This window comes from Sinohyriopsis cumingii, chromosome 6, assembly GCF_028554795.1.
Source record: "Sinohyriopsis cumingii isolate HCF-2022 chromosome 6, ASM2855479v2, whole genome shotgun sequence".
Classification (NCBI taxonomy): Eukaryota; Metazoa; Mollusca; class Bivalvia; order Unionida; family Unionidae; genus Sinohyriopsis; species Sinohyriopsis cumingii.
The window spans coordinates 79,335,222-79,352,123 of record NC_142966.1 but is presented as its reverse complement, the minus strand read 5'-3'; the positions used below and the strand labels follow the sequence as shown (position 1 = coordinate 79,352,123).

The window sequence follows — 16,902 nt, the reverse complement described above, 5'->3', positions numbered from 1 at the left end:
AATATGTTTATTCCATCTTCAAAAACACTTATCTAATCATAATGCCTTATGAGGAGGACTACCTTGCAAAATAAAATAAACTGACCATAGAGAAAAATCAGTTCATCATGGCACTGTACTGCATGGGTCCTTTCCTGTGAGTGCCTGGACAAGACATGCAATATTGGATTATCAGAATTAGTCCCCTAGGGCATTAATGTAGGCAATTCCTGTCTTTGATTACAGAATCTGGTATGTCATTTCCCTCTTTACTGTACTGGGATGGGTATGGGGATATTGCAGACCAGTAAACAGTCCCTGATCACATCAGATGAAATTAATCATCTGAACAGGTGCTGACCACTGTTGATCTGCCTCAAATGTGATAGGATGTGTAGAAGGGCTGTCATACCTAATCATTATTAGACATAATAGTTCTGCTGATCTTTGATTTGGGATGTGGAGTTGAAGGCAGAGCTGGGGCTGTATGTAATGCCTTGGTTAATATACTTGTCTTTTCAGCTTGAGCACTCTCTTCTTCCCTAGGGAATTTCTCAAAATGGTGTCAGCAGCTAGGCTTAATGACATCCTCCTCCTCTTTGATAGTGTACTTATTTACCTTCCCATTAGAGTTTGTTTATCTGACCAAAACTTAACTGAGACAAAATTGGATACTAGTGAACAATATAAATGGCTATATGAGTTACCTATGTTACCCTCTGGTCAGTGATTAAGATGCATCACATAAACTTACCACAAAATGGATGTTAATAAATAATTAAATGTCTTTTGAAAATGTCCACATGACTGGATGAAATTTCAGTCGCTGACTGCAAATATGAAACAGATCAGTAATCATTATTCAGTGAATGTGCTAGCAACCAGAGCAGGTAAGAACAAAATAGCACTGACATGTGCATCATGCAAGTTCGTTGTTTTAATAAAGTTAGAAAAACACTGTCTTAGAAAGAAAAAAGCTAGGAATAGTTAGAAATAGGGCTGAAATGCTTAACCAGATATAACTGTTCATGGTGTGATCATATTAGCAGTAACTGGATACAAAATTTGGTAAATAGATAATTGTTATTCACCACCACCACTCAACTCCCTCAGTAACACCTAACATCTGTAGAACGCTGTGAAATTGTAGCTTTTAAAGATGAATTGAAATGATGTAGCCCATCTGTCGATGATGTGGTCCAGAAATACACATTCAATAACTGAATTTGTTTTGTTGCTTATGTTTAACTCATTGTTTTAACCTCTTATAAATAATTAAATAATAATATTTTTCTTTGCCCAGTCAAGAAGTGATAAAGATATATATAATTTATGTAAATGAAGGTGGGCAGTGAATTATTTCTGTCAACTATTCCACTATCCTTTGCAAAGTGTTTGGTGGTGTAACTATGAAATATGTCAGTTGGACCAATCACTATTTGACATGTCACCAACAGAGCCAGGAGGAGCACCTTTTGAAAATTGACCACTCCACTTCTTCCTGGGGAATACAAAGTATGGTAGGATGTGGTTTCCAATGGCACTGCCATGTACACTAAATGATGGTTACATTCTGTGATCTTGATGGTGCTATTGCTTGTGCCTTGATTAGTATCCTTCCCACATACAACTTTTTGATGGGGAATGCGTCAAGTTGATTCCAGTTTCATCAATGTTAAATATTCTTTCTGGCCTGTCTCTTAAACTGTCGACTCAAGGATACTTGATAGCTCCTTTAAAATAGTAGTTTATTACTTTCCTTGAAGCACATTTTGCACACAACATAAATGGTTTCTTTGGCTTGGCAGGTTTAACTCTGGCCATCTACACATAAACCCATAAAACCAGCGATCACTCAATGGTCTATCACTTGGATCTTTCATTCCACAACAAACTGCATAATTAGTCTGCTGCAACATAGTGCACAATGTCTTGGTGTATTTGGATCCGATCTCATCCATATACTTGTGATGATTTACCAGTTGACGCTATTCATTATCACTGAAAATTCCTCTAGTCCTATCTCCAAGGGTGGACTCTGGCACACCCAACTGCCTAGCTGCATGGTATACCAACATGCCTTCAAGAGTTGCATTAAATGTACTCTGTAAATCTGTAGAATTATACTGTCACCTTGATATCTTTAGATGTTGATTCTAAAAGACATATAAAAATAGATCTCTAATGATAATTGACATACGTGTGTGTGTGTATGTATATATATGATCAGAAGTATATTTTATCAAGTTTGGGGCTGATTAGCTACCATAGAATGAATTTCCAAGCACAGCCTGTTTATGACATGTTCATTACCACCAGAATATGACCTATATGCATCAAACTGAATATCACATGCTGAGTATAATTCATAACCAAGACTGATGTATGTATAAGTTAGATAGGAGTTTTGTATATGGTGATCAATGGGATTGCATGTAGTTTACAAAAATGTGGGATTCAGCGTTTTTCGGTGTAGACTTACCAAAGGTGTTGACATTTTTATGGAAACTGTGCTCTTGACAGATATTCATACTTCCTGGCTCCAGCTTTATATTGGTAAACGACCGCTAGGTGTCACATGTTGAAAATCCCTAGGGAAATCCTGTTTGCCGCAATTATATAACACCCACGATAACACAGTGTTGGAGTATACTATGTTTAGTATGGATGGGATTTGCAGCTAATCACCATATCCAAGGGATATTAACTCTAGTCCGACTTCCACTATGTGGGCAGAAAACTTTGGTCTATTTCTTACAGCTGAAAAAGTTAACTATGGGAGGGATGGATTTGTGAGATCATAAACTCCTAATGTATTATGACTGAGTAACATCTAAAGAAAAAAGGTGTTTCAAGGTTTTCTAATTTTGGTAATGGTGGCTATATTGATGGTAGAGTGGCATCATTTGTAAAATCTGAAAGTACTTCATGAGGATGCTGTCGGTCAAATATGGTCAAATTCTGATTAGAAATTTTTGAGAAGTCATGTAAAGGTTACCTATTTTAAGCAATGGTAGCCACATTTGACAGCTGATTGGCATCACCTGAAAAAACTTTAAAGATTTACATGCAAGATGCATTCTGCCAGGGATGGTCTATCAAAGTCCAAATGTTACTGAAATGAAAATGTTTAAAGATTTTTCTTTTTTCAGTAATGGTGGCCATATCTGATGACAAATCAGCATCAGCTGTATAAAATGAACAGCCCCCTATGCCAGGATGCTTTCTGTCAATTTGAGTCTCTTGAGCAGTTTTTGAGAACATTTGTCAGCATTAAAACCCAGCAACTGAAACAACTTGAGTCAATTTATTACATAGCCTCACTGATGAGAACAGATAGGTTGAGAGAGGTTTCCAGGATGTACTTAATCGGTACGGATAGCACAAGAGTCAGATGCCTGAAAACATTAATCATCTTTCATACAGAGGTAGTTTCCTACAATGCCTCATTAATTCTCAAGCTGTTCAATTGACAAAATTACCATGCTTAATAACCTAGTGACCTTAATCCTGCCACCTATCCTGATCCTTAATCCTGCCACCTATCCTGATCCTTAATCCTGACACCTATCCTGATCCTTAATCCTGACACCTATATTGATCCTTAATCCTGCCACCTATCCTGCAGACTGGATAGCATTGCAATGAATAAATGCAGATGTGTGCAATTATTTATCTCAAATTCAAAATGAAAATAAAAATTTAAGGCATAATTTTCTCAAGTTAAAACTCTCTTTTAAGCCTACAGAACTATACCACTAAAACATCTAGGACACTTATGACTGATTGCAAACTCAATTGTCCACTATTTTCAAATTTAGCTGCTGTTGCATTGGTTAATATAAATCAGAGCACAAACTAGAGCATGAGTTACCAAGGTACCACTGAAAAAATTAAGAAATGGCTGGATATCAACAGTGAGGAGAGGGGAGGTGGGGAGCTGGTTAAATTGCTGATAGCATGTTAACAAAATGTTAAGGACTGTTCCAGTAAAATATGCTTGGAACCCAGGGAAGACACTTTTAATGTGGAGTAGTCGCCCAAAGATGCAATTTAGAGCTTTTTGTATCATTTTCATATGAACTCCCTGAGTAACCAGAGTACCCTGGCATAACTTTTTAAACAGGCCTTCCCTGGGTACCATGTTTGTTTAAATTACTCTGATAGGTGTAATACACATTACATTTGTGCTATTAAAAACATTGGGTATTACGTCATTGTTTCTGCATGTCAATGTGCAAACTTCTAGCATTATTGTTGATTCAGAACAAAACAAGAATATTTTCTCAAAAAGATAACATTCATATCAAGCAACAAGAATGGCAAAACTTATTTGTCGCTGTTCAATTAGAAAAATTCTGATGCTGTGATTTCATTGCAAGTACAGTGTGACCCTGCTATAACACAGTAGTTGGGAGCCACAGAAGACCGAACCATGTTATAAGCATCCAGGTTAGTCAGCTGAAGAAAAATATGCATGTACCTCACAAAATTTGCAGGGGGGTATAGGTAATAAATGCGCATGGTAAAATACATGCTTCATTGGCACAGTTACCATCTTAAATCAATGCATATTAAATGGGAAATACACCTGTAGTGAAAACAGAGAAGGCATATATAATATTTTACTTTATTTAGAGAACTGTGGATTGGTTCATATACGTGTATACTGTTTATATATACATGTCTTATGTATAGCATGAATAGAGTATCAATGCCGTGTACTCACCTGCTAATCTAATCACATACATTAAATCCACAACACAAGTAATTCCATCAAAAAAATGCACACACAGAGACTTAAAATATTCAATAATTTTGTCACAGTCATCTGGCCTGAATTCAGAAGATATACATAGCACAATCATGTAACAAATGATGAAGCACATTTACTTTTCAGTACATCCAAAGTCGGTAAAAGTTAGTTTGTGTTTTAAGCGCTGTTGGTAGCGTTCATAAGCATAAACTTTTTCCCTGCAAAAAGGAAACTTTCATGGCACAGTAAATGTGTTCCAGTCACATTGGAAAATGAAAAAATCCATCAGATTCCATTGCTTTTATTTAAGTTTGGTACTGACTTTTTTGAAGAAACGTTCTTTGTTTTTATTGAAGATTGTAGTCAGCTTTCTTTGATGAAAGGTGCATGCATTATTGAAGTCACTGCTAAAGGCCAGCTTTGGAGAACCAAACAAATGCCCATTTCTTATTGTGGTGGCAACATCAAATAATTGTATTGCATGATTGAGACTGATCTTTTGTTCCATTTGCTTGGTATGTTTTCATAACAGTCAGTGCTTCAAAGGTAATGTTTCCTTTGAAATTTCAGCAAACTATTTTATCTGGGTACATTTTCAAAAAAAGAATTGGTCATCATCTGGTCAATTGTAGTTACAATAGACCAACAAGTAAGATGTTTGCTTTGTTGGGGTTTTTTTGTGGTTTTTTTAAATACATTTGTGGTAGCAGATTGATGCTGCCTTCCACTCATCCATTACAAATTTAACAAAGGGTCATTTATGAACAATAGAGATGCAGGTGTTCTGGTCTGATGACAAGGATTAGTACAGAAAATGTGGGTGTTCTGAATGATTTAATTCTGAGTGGAAAGAAGAGGAATTTCACTTACCATCCACACACAAATGTCAGTTTATAAAAATATATTAATTACTAGCGAGCGGCCAAAAATTCGATGAAAGATTACAAGATAAGGCCTTGTTCAGTTGATCTCCACTACCAGAAATGTCAACAACAAATAAAGTGGATATTTCACAACATACAGTACTCATACTCGATGTCAACATAAGCAGATTATGATATAACAATGCACTGTTAAGATGGTTTGTCAATATGGACAAAGAAATTGTTTATGTAACAATAGATAAATTTCAGTGCATTTTATAAAAAGTTTGCAGCTTCCTTTCATGGGGCCTCTGAATTTTTCCACTTCAAACCAATGGTTGTATATACAAGTTTAAACAGCCCCAACAATGTCACCAATAAAAAAATCAGCAGAAGATATACTTTTCAGCCAATAAGGAAAATAAAATTGCTGTTTGTGACATTGGTGAAGCCCTGCGTGATCCCAGAAAAAACTTTTTACACTTTATTTTTCGTAAAGAAGAAAAAACTATTTCAAGAGCCACGCTATGATCATCTTGTATTATTCATGCGCGATCTCTTCTCCAAAACGATAATCAACTTTTTACAATTTTTCATACTTTAAGAAAGAATTTCTTTTGTGTGTGAGAAAATCACATGCATATAAAATTTCAGGAGCAATGCCGCAACCGTGCTGTTTCCGAATTTTAACGGTGCATGCTATATAGCAGGGTCACACTGTAATAGTAAAATTCTTGCTCATCTTTGAGCAAGCTTGAGATCTGAGTGCCTATTGATGAATTTAAATTTCACTACAAACTTTAGAACCTGGTTCTCCGTAATGAACCCCGTCTCTGAAACTAAACATATACTTCTAGCATGCCATGTGCCTCATTCTCTTGACAATTATGATCACATTTGCAAATGAGTAGGATAAACCAATTATCATGTTACTGGCAGATACTTTAAACAGTGCCCCTTAGACTTAACAAAAACAAATTCCATGACTTTTCCAAAACTTTTCCAGGGCCATTTCACAAAAGTCAAGAAGCATTTATCAATCATAATTGTGTTGTTTCTGAAACAAGTATTTTTAATCAGTGCTCTGTGCTATCTGAAATTAACAGTTATCAACTTTTTTACTCCTATGTCAGAAATTCCTTGACTTTTCCAAACTTTGCAAAGTTTTGAGAAACTCTACGACTTTTCAAGGCCCTTGAAATTTTTTAAATTCCAATATTTTTTCAGGATTCCAGGACCCAGGGGAACCCTGTTTAAATATGTTACTAACATAATACTATTTAAAACAGTCAACTGAAATGAGTCGACTTGACATATCACCTTGACTGCTAGCTCTTACAAAAGTACAATCTGAACTGAATCCCCTTTAACTTTTTTATTCTACCCATTTACTTGATTTGCTACAAGAGACATAATTAATGTGATAATACAAAACAGTATTTAACTGATTACAACAGTGCAACAAACACTTCCACAAGGTTGAGATTAAAAGTCACCACTCAATTTTGTTGGTGTTGTTGTTGTTGTAGGGTATAATTCAATTTTTCAGCACAAGATAGGTTATATATGGCAGCCAGTATAAATGGTGGAGGAATATCCTGGAGAAAACCCTGGAAAGAACCCCGGAAAGAACCACCAACTCACGAGAAGCTATTGGCAAGCTTTCTCACATACCCACATTGGCCGAACCCAAGACTCGAACCCATGCAGACAGAGGTGAGATGGTATTGATCCATAAGGGTGAGCGCTTTAGACCACACAGCCACTCAGGGCCTCTCACTTAATTTTGTTATCATGGAAACGCTTGCCAGCATCAGTGTAATGGCCAATAAACACATTTCACATTTGAATAAATGATGGCATTATCACATTTATGATGATTATAGTTGAACCAAAAATATAAGAAATGAAACACAAAATATCACTTGAAAAGGGTTATTTATTTATTTCCCAAAAAGCATTGCCACCAGTACCACTACCATTTTAATTTTTTTATATTTCATCACATATTATTATCTACAGAATCCCAGGAATTTATTTGTAAAGAAAATTTAACAAAACACATGACTAATCATAAAATGGTGTGAATTTCATGATGCAGATTCAAATTTCTAGCCATTAACTGCCATTTTGGATGTCAAAACAAATATTCCAAAGCCCCATTTACCAATTTGAAGCACAATTTTATTTACATTCATCAAACAGGGGCCAATTTTTGAAAGACCTTTTAAAGAAAAATGGGGTCTACACTTACCCTGAGTTAAGCAGGATTGCGAGTATTCTGAGTGCAATCAAATGAGGGAGTGTCATCTTCTGTCATCCTTCATTCAAATTTTCCCATAACTAACATGTATGGGTTTTGTCAGCTTCAACGTGTGACGATTTAAGCAACTTTGTAAAAATGCATATGTAGCATTATTAATAATAAAGAATTGAGCTTAAAATGCTGCCTTTTGGGATCATATTACAAATTGTCATTGGCGCTCACATATATACATGTAACTAAAATATTTATTTATAAATTACCAGGTAAAGTATAAATGGCAGAAGCAGAATATCTCCTCTTATAAAACACTTACTTCCAAGATAGGGTAACACCCAATATAAAAAACGAAAAACAATTTGGGTATACTATGCACTTCTTCTGCAAAATAAGTCCGATTTCTGAGCATGCATAATGATCTGCAACAGTTGGTGGTGCCCTCTACACTGCAACTCGGTAGAATAGCTCTGATAACGTGTGGTATACAGGGCAATTCTTCACCTTCAAATGCCACAATTGTATGAGTTTGTAAAGTGGAAATGTGGGAATGCTTTTTCTAAGTCTTCTCCACTCTGACTTCTACTTCTCCACTCTCACTTCCCAACTACACAAGATGTACTGCACTTAGATCAATTTTGTCAGAAGCAAGTCACATGAGTATCACCCCAACAAATGTTTCTTATCAGCGTCAATGAATACATTTTCAAAATATATGTCCATCTAACAGACTTCATTGACGTGGGCAACTTATCTACCAAGTTTAGTACATTTCTCCCCAGTGATTAAAACTGAGATAAATCCATGGACAGACAGACGAATTGATGCATTTGCTTTACCAATAATTTATCCATCGGACTTAAGTTTTTCATCATCATAGCTTCAGGTTAAGTACAATGAAAAAGTATTATGAAAGAATGGACACAAATGTAGGCCAGATATTGATACTAAGCTGGGTTCACGGTTAATAATGTTGATAATCTCTTACAAATGAATGTATCAATGCTCTCAATAATTATCCTCAAAGAGGTATGACTTCAGCAACGAACTTAATGGCAGTGTATATAATAATACTGTCAACAATGGCAACAGAAATACTAACTGATGTAGAGCTGATTGCCATGGCAACTTTTGTGAGGGAGGACGTTGTGGTAGCAATTGAAGCTGACTGCGGCACAGTAACCTGGGCAACTGCAGGTGAGCCACCTAAGTTAAGCCGCTCCATTAAAGTAGGTAGTGCTGGTGGTTTTGGATCACCAGGGCGATAGGAGCGGCTGGCTTCCTCATCTTGTCGCTGCCGCTCAATGTCTTCCTCTTTCCAGATGAAATCAAGGACTTCCAGTGCACTTATATCGGCACCAGGTTCTGCAAGGAAGTTCATTATATTACTATACATTATATGAGTGATCTGTATACATTCCAATTAAAATTTTATTTGACTTCTGTTTTGGTTACTCTGCAAAGCTGCTGTCACTTATGTTAGTTAAAATACCGTTGTTCTCACAGGACAGAGAGACAGCAGGGGGGGGTCTTGTTGTATACATTAGGGAAGATGTAAATGTAAAAAGGCGACTTGACTTGGAGTCACATGAAATTGAGAGTATCTGGGTGGAAATTTTTCAAAATAATGCAAAATCTTTCCTAGCTGGTTTCATTTATAGACCACCTTCCTCCAAAGCATTTTGGAATGATAACTTTTTGAAACAAATAGAAAGTGTTCTAGCACAGGAGAAAGAAACATATATACTCGGAGATATAAATAAGGACCTTCTCAATACTCAAATAAGGAACAACTGGATGGAATTTATTGAATCATTAGGCCTAGACCAGCTGGTAAATGAGCCTACAAGGGTAACAGAAAAATCAAGCACTCTTATTGATCACATTTATACTAACCTACCAGACAATGTGGCTTGTGTTAATGTACCAAATGTTGGTCTTAGTGACCACTATCCTACTTTTTTGACAAGAAAGGTTAAATGCAAGAAAAATAAGAAAAATACACATAAAACGATCACTTACAGATCGTTCAAAACTTTTAATGAAGAACAATTTCTCAATGACCTATATAAAGTTCCATGGAGTATGATCCAAAATTTGGATGACATAGATGAAGCCATGAGGGTGTGGACTGACTTATTTATGGATGTAGTATCTAAGCATGCACCACTGAAAGTACATCGAGTAAAGACTGATTTTCAACCTAATTGGCTTACTACTGAAATCCTAGATGCTATGAAAACACGAGACAAATTCAAGGCTATGGAAAACCATGCACAATATAAAGTATGGAGAAATAAAATAACAAGTATGATCAAAAAAGCTAAAAAAACTTATTATCAATCATTACTTGAAAACAAAAAGAGCAACACAAACTCCATTTGGAAAGTCTTCAATGAACTCACTGGAGGAACGCACAAAAAACAGACAAATAAAATTCACTCACTTCTGGTAAATGACACCATAGTCACTGATGAAACTGACATTGCAAATGTTTTCAATGATTTTTTCATCAACATTACCACAAAGTTAAAAGAGCCAGTGATAGAAAACAACTTTAATGAACTGAAAAAGTTCTGCAGCAGTAAAATCTCAAAGGAGGTATGTTTCTCTATCCCACCAGTGTCAAAAAACTTTGTTAAAAAATGTCTCAGTGAACTTGATACCAAGAAAGCTACAGGACTTGATCAGATTGGTCCACGACTCATTAAATCTTCTGCCTTTGCTATTGTAGATAGCATAACATTCATAATTAATTTAAGTATTGCAACCTCATCTGTCCCCAAAATATGGAAAACTGCAAAAGTAACTCCTATTCACAAATCTGGTTCTAAGGATGATGCTGATAACTACCGACCAATTTCAATACTACCAAACTTGTCAAAATTGATTGAAAAACATGTCCATGACTCATTCATGTCATATTTAACCAAACACTTGCTGTTACACCCTAATCAATCAGGCTTTAGACAGAACCATTCCTGTGAGACTGCCTTGATCTCCCTAACTGATAAATGGCTTCAAGCACTTGACCAAGGTAGAATAATAGGAACTGTATTTGTAGATTTCAGGAAAGCTTTTGACATGGTGGATCATGAAATCCTTTTGAAGAAACTGAAAATCTACCAGTGTGATGAAAGAACAATTAGATGGTTTACTTCATACTTAAATGAGAGAACACAACATGTTTACATAAATAATGTTCCGTCTGAACCTGAAACAATTAGATATGGAGTACCACAAGGCTCAATTCTAGGTCCACTACTATTCATTTTATTTATTAATGACTTACCACTTTTACTAAGAGACTCAATATCATCTACAGATCTCTATGCAGATGACACAACATTGTCAGACATCCAAAACACAAAGCATGAGCTCGAAATTTCTTTACAGAATGCACTAAACAAACTGGAAAACTGGTGCACATGTAATGGCATGGTGGTAAATACTGGTAAAACTAAAATATTACTTATCTCAACACGGCAAAGAAGGACAAATCTTGATAGTGATGAACTATGTCTGACATGGAAGGATACAAATCTGCAAATAGTCTGTCATGATAGGCTACTTGGTGTTCTGGTAGATAATAACCTATCATGGACTGAACATATCAAACATACCAGTAAAAAAGTCAATTCAAGTTTATGGCTTCTCAGTAGGATAAGACATTTTCTCCCTGAAAGGCACAGGAAACTATTTTATAACAGTTACATACAACCCTATTTGGACTACTGTAGTACAGTATGGGGTAATTCAAATGATAAAAACATAGCAAAGCTGGCACATCTTCAAAAAAGAGCATTTGGGCTAATATCAATCCAGAAAGAAAGCAAGGAAAGTTTAGCTGGTAGGTTAAAAATATTACCTATTAAAGACCGAATCTGTTTGAGAAAAGCCAAATTAATGTACAGGATATCTCAGAATAGTGCTCCTGAATATTTACAATCACTATTCCAATATAGGCTACCTGGTAATACTCCCCACCTGCGATCCATGTCTACCAAACAGTATAAAATTCCCAAACCAAATAAGGAGTTATTTAAAAAAAGTTTCCAATACTCTGGAACTCTGCTCTGGAATAGTATTCCAGCTGAGATTAGAAATGCCCACTCTATTTCCTTCTTCCAAACCCAATATATTCAGTGGCTTCAGAGATGCAGCTTAAATAAATAAATTCCTTTGTATGAGGGCCTCAAGGTAGATTAGTTTTTAGCTAATTGTGTTACCCTCTTTAAATAAGGTCATTATTATTATTATTATTATTATTATTATTGTACATGATGTGGTAGTATCCACAATTTCCACCTCCTGTTAACAAACACCTGTCACACCAACTGCAGCCCAGTCTATCTCATGTACTGGATAATGTCAATAAAACTGAGTAACCATGCACCGTTGTAATGTTAAAACCTTCACAAATGCAGACAAAACAGAAAGTTATACAGCAAGTTTATTGCTAGCAGGACCAAATTTAAGATTTCATAACATGGTGTCATGACAACAAAACAAGTGAAAGTTATACAATAAACAACAGTTATTAAGTGTCTCATAAGAAGGAATTTATGAATGCATTGATACAGGAAGGTGCATTTAATGTCTCATGAGAAGGAATTTATGAATGTATTGATACAGTGCTGAGTATTTCATGTCCAATAAGAAGTCTGAATCTACTTAATAGTAATACATCTGCTAAATGGCACTGTTAAATGCTGCATGACAGTAAAACTTCAAAACTTGTATCATATAATAAAATGCCAATTCAAGTGAATTTTATAATACATTGTGATAATACAACACTAGAGACCCAGAACAATGACAGCAACCCTGACCCACAGAGAGGGTCGGTATTTCAACTAAACAGTGTAATCAATTCCAATAACTCAGTCCTCTGCAAACATGCATTGGTATGGTGGTCACAGGTAAGGGGTCTATTTTATCTGTTGATAAAAGATTGCAATTACTGCAGTCAGTACTGGTGGATAATCAGTGTGTGCAGGATTGTGAATTGGACTTTTACGGTAGCTTTAAAAAATGTACATGATATCACTATGATGTCTGCAGTGTAGCAGTTTATAGTGATGTCTAGTACTGGGGCATCATGCTGCAGACACGTAGCATGATGTCCCACACAGTCACATTATGCTGAAACCAGGCCAACCGGTCCTAACACTAACATCAGAGTGCCAAGCGAAGCAGCTGTTAGTACCATTTTTACCAGTCTTTAGTATGACTAGGCTGGGGTCCAAACCCGTGATCTCCTGCATCCAAGGCTATTGTTCTAACCACTTGGCCACCAGAGTGGCCAGTGGATACGCAGATGTTCCATCAATACCAAGCAAACATTCAGATGTGACTTTTGCTGATTCTGAAGTATTTGGGTTGATTTTGGTCATATGACTAAAGTGTCCATGGATTTATTATGACACTGTCACATGATAAATATCTTGTTATGTTAGTAATGGTTCTACTCTCCAGTTATTATGTACTTCTACAAGAGGGACCATTATAAATGAAGTTATTTGTATTGGCAGCATGCACAATGGAAAAAATGATGGCATACCTCCATGTTACTCTCATTTACTGTGACTGAAATTTATTTATTATGGAAACGATGCACTATCTAAAGATGACAGCTATCAAAATGGCTTCTCCCATGTGCTGAAAAAGGGCCTGAATGATCCAAAGTACACTAACTTTAACATGTATTAAAGTAGAGAAAAGGAATTTTGGCAGGGTAGACAATGCCAACTTCTGAAATTGTCATAAATGAATTACAATTAAAGATATATAAAAAGTACAAAACAAGTTATCAGCTCATTTTGTTCAAATTTACCTCTGAAGTCCATGAAGAGAAAATGACCAGGTGGTGCTAGAGGTGCAATTTGAAATAAGGTCAAACTATACTCTATAACCCAAATTCCACCCATAAATCATGCACTAAAATAAAAGGAACTAAAGAATTAAAAGTTCTTTTGACAACTAATATATGGTACAAAGATAAAAAAGGTCTTTTTTAAATACCCAGAATGACAGTGTGGAAAACCTGGGAAATTATTTATCTTTAAAATTTAGCCCTATGCAAAATGTAAAATGTAGAGTAGAAATTTTACTAAAGTTCAATAAAATGACAAACTACAAAATGGACTTATTAATTTGACATCACAACCCAAATTGCTAAAAAATACTGTCTAAATAATGTATCCAATCTTTAATTCAAGGCCCATTTTAATAAAGAACATCAGATTTTTGTACTGCAGTGGAAAAGTATCTAAAACAAATTTCAAGGAACTAGTGTTTTGAGATATTACTAAAATGTCTCAGCTCCAAGTACAGACACAGATCAAATTTAGTGACTATTCTGTGTTAATTGCAATAGAATAATTCAAGTAAATCTATGTTTTGAAATAAGCTGGTTAATTTCAGCTTAATAAAACTGAGATAGTCTAACCTTAAATTTAGCTTTATAGGATGTCTTTCTTTTTTTGGAGAGAATTATTTTGAGTAGAGTACATTTTAAGAAAGCAAGGCCTGGAGAAAACAATTCCTTCATTCCAAACATATTCTAACCTCTCTGTCGACGGAGGATGATAATGGAGTTGCGGACTGTGTCACGTGGATATCCCATCTCCAGCAGTGTGATAGCTGCAAGTGTCTCTAGGGGATCAGTGCTGTCAATCCCTGTAAGAGAAGCCAAAGGTGCATGAAATAGAATGGCATCATCACACAGCTAAATATAAATCAAAGATAATGAAGACTTTGATAACAGAACAAGGCATTTCATTAGTCAAGTTTTTATTCAATTATAAAGTTACTAATCAGTCAAATATAAGCATCAAAGTTGCAGTGGCATGCTGTATTCTTATATGTGTAATAAATTTCATGAATATGAGTGTAAAATTTCATTTATATAGACTTGCAAAATTATATACAAAACATCAGTAAACTGAAAAACAGGTTATGCCACACTGTGGCATATAATATTTGCAACAGGACCTAAGAACACAAAAACTAATATGAATGATGTGTCTTCAACTCAATAAATCACGAGGAGTCTTCCATGACCCTATGTGTTCATAGTCTGATGCAAACTAAGATAGAACTATTCGTATGACCAGAAAGGAAATTTTCATTAAATCACTTCTTCCAGAATATATATATGAATGCATTAACATTAAGAATAAATTCCTCTACTCCCTGATCTCAGTTCTCCCCAAATAGTTGAAAAATGTAGCATTTATATCAAGGGAAGCAACTCTTATAAATTACCTCTCCTTACCCTGCTAGATGGACATGCATATACCAGATATTTATGTATTTAAGCTTGACCAAAACCAACAATAGGATGCTCTCATTTGCAGCAAAGGCATTAATTATAATGTGATTGTGTAATTATTCTTGGAGAAACATAATTTAAACAAAAAAAAAAAATTCCTTTCTCTACTGAACACATTATATGATCACATTAACATGTTGGAGAATAGAACGAGCAAGAGGAAATTCAAGAAAATTCAACCTCTAATATTTGTCACTGCTCAATGCAATTACGAATGTGTCCTCAGAAAAGGAATCATCATTTTCCTAACATGATAGCAACATTACTATGAAAATATTTTTAAAAAACAATTTGACATCAAAAGAGAAGGACCAAATTATTATTTTCTGATTGCACGTAGAAGATAGTCCTTCCTGGAGATAAAACCAGCTTGCATCACCAGTATGGCCAAGATGTTGGCATGGAACTCAAGGTAGTTATGGATAAAAAGACATGGCATGTAGCTCACTCATCCTGCACAGTGAAGCTTAACAATTAGGAAACAAGTCTTATAGCTTTATCACAGGCAAATAGATTTTAAGCATTCAAACTTTGGAGAATTGGACCACATCAAGACCCATATAGATTCCATTGGGAAACAAGGTGAACAAGACAGGCCTGGACAGGTGAAAACTGGACATCAGTTTGGAAAGATCCTTGTTGTGACCAGGATATTCCCAGGCTTGATATTAACAATTGTCAGCTAGCCCAAGGACAAGTAAATTTCCTGTTGGATAAGTAGTTTTCATAATTTAATTAGTCTGATGACTAATAAAGTAATCACCAATCAGCTAGTACAAAATTCAGCAGGAACATTAAATTTCTTAGTCTATGACTCCTTCTGACTACAAAGAAATTTATGTTAAATTCAAGGCCCATGTTCCCTTTTGTAAATGATGTCCAAGTATGACAATAATCAAGCATTGATACACTTAGTGATAGGAGCTAACCTCTTTGATGAAGGAAGACATTAGCCATCTGAGAAATCAAATCTGGAGATTACCAACATTCTTAGTAATCTATCTTTTCCAGTCACACGTAATTGTCAGTAAGTTTTGTTGTAAGAAAATAGAGCTTAATTGTCCCTGTGAGTAAGCACTCGCATATGTTTTCAATATGAATGGTACCTAAGTGCTAACAGCAGAAGTCATAAATTGATGAACGAAATGAAAAAGCTTTGTGCACATTTAATATCACTGATTCTTTTCATTTTTTAAATCAATAAGGTGGTACAAACCATACCTGCTATAGCATGAGGTGTCATGCTATAAACACAATTTTTCATTCCCATACCTCATGACATGGCTGTATTGTGAAAACATGATACTCATTAAGCTTGGAGAGAGAAACAAAACACAGAAACATCAATTCAGTACATACCAACAACGTATAGCACGTGTAAACAGTAAACAGCCCTGCTTAAACCTCTTATAAAACTATATCTGGGGCTGTTTATCGTAGAGTGAATTAAAACTCAGTGAGGTCAGGTGTAAACAACCACCATTTTACATATTACTTAACTGGTTAGTATGAAGTGTTAAGTTATAGGTCAGAGAAATGTTAGATATTGTTGAAGAACAAAATGTATTACACATCATTGCCTTGAATAAGAACGTTTAATCCATCTGTATTATGGATCACTGGCAACTTTCTGAACAACTGCAACATTTTTACTCCATACAGAAAATATAAAGGAAAACCATTTTTATTTGTCCAAAATGTTTAAAAG

At 35.4% G+C, this 16,902-nt stretch overlaps 1 protein-coding gene across 1 annotated transcript in view; it reads right to left on the bottom strand.

Annotated features, from left to right (window-relative positions):
- The window catches only part of LOC149797294 (uncharacterized), an 88,567-nt gene that overhangs the window by 34,312 nt on the left and 37,353 nt on the right, over positions 1-16,902 (bottom strand). Inside the window, exons 5-6 of the mRNA XM_089962012.1 lie at positions 14,429-14,539; positions 8,961-9,223 (exon numbers count right to left, since the gene is read on the bottom strand). Of these exons, the coding sequence (XP_089818138.1) occupies positions 8,961-9,223; positions 14,429-14,539 (374 nt within the window). The remainder of the gene's footprint in view (positions 1-8,960; positions 9,224-14,428; positions 14,540-16,902) is intronic.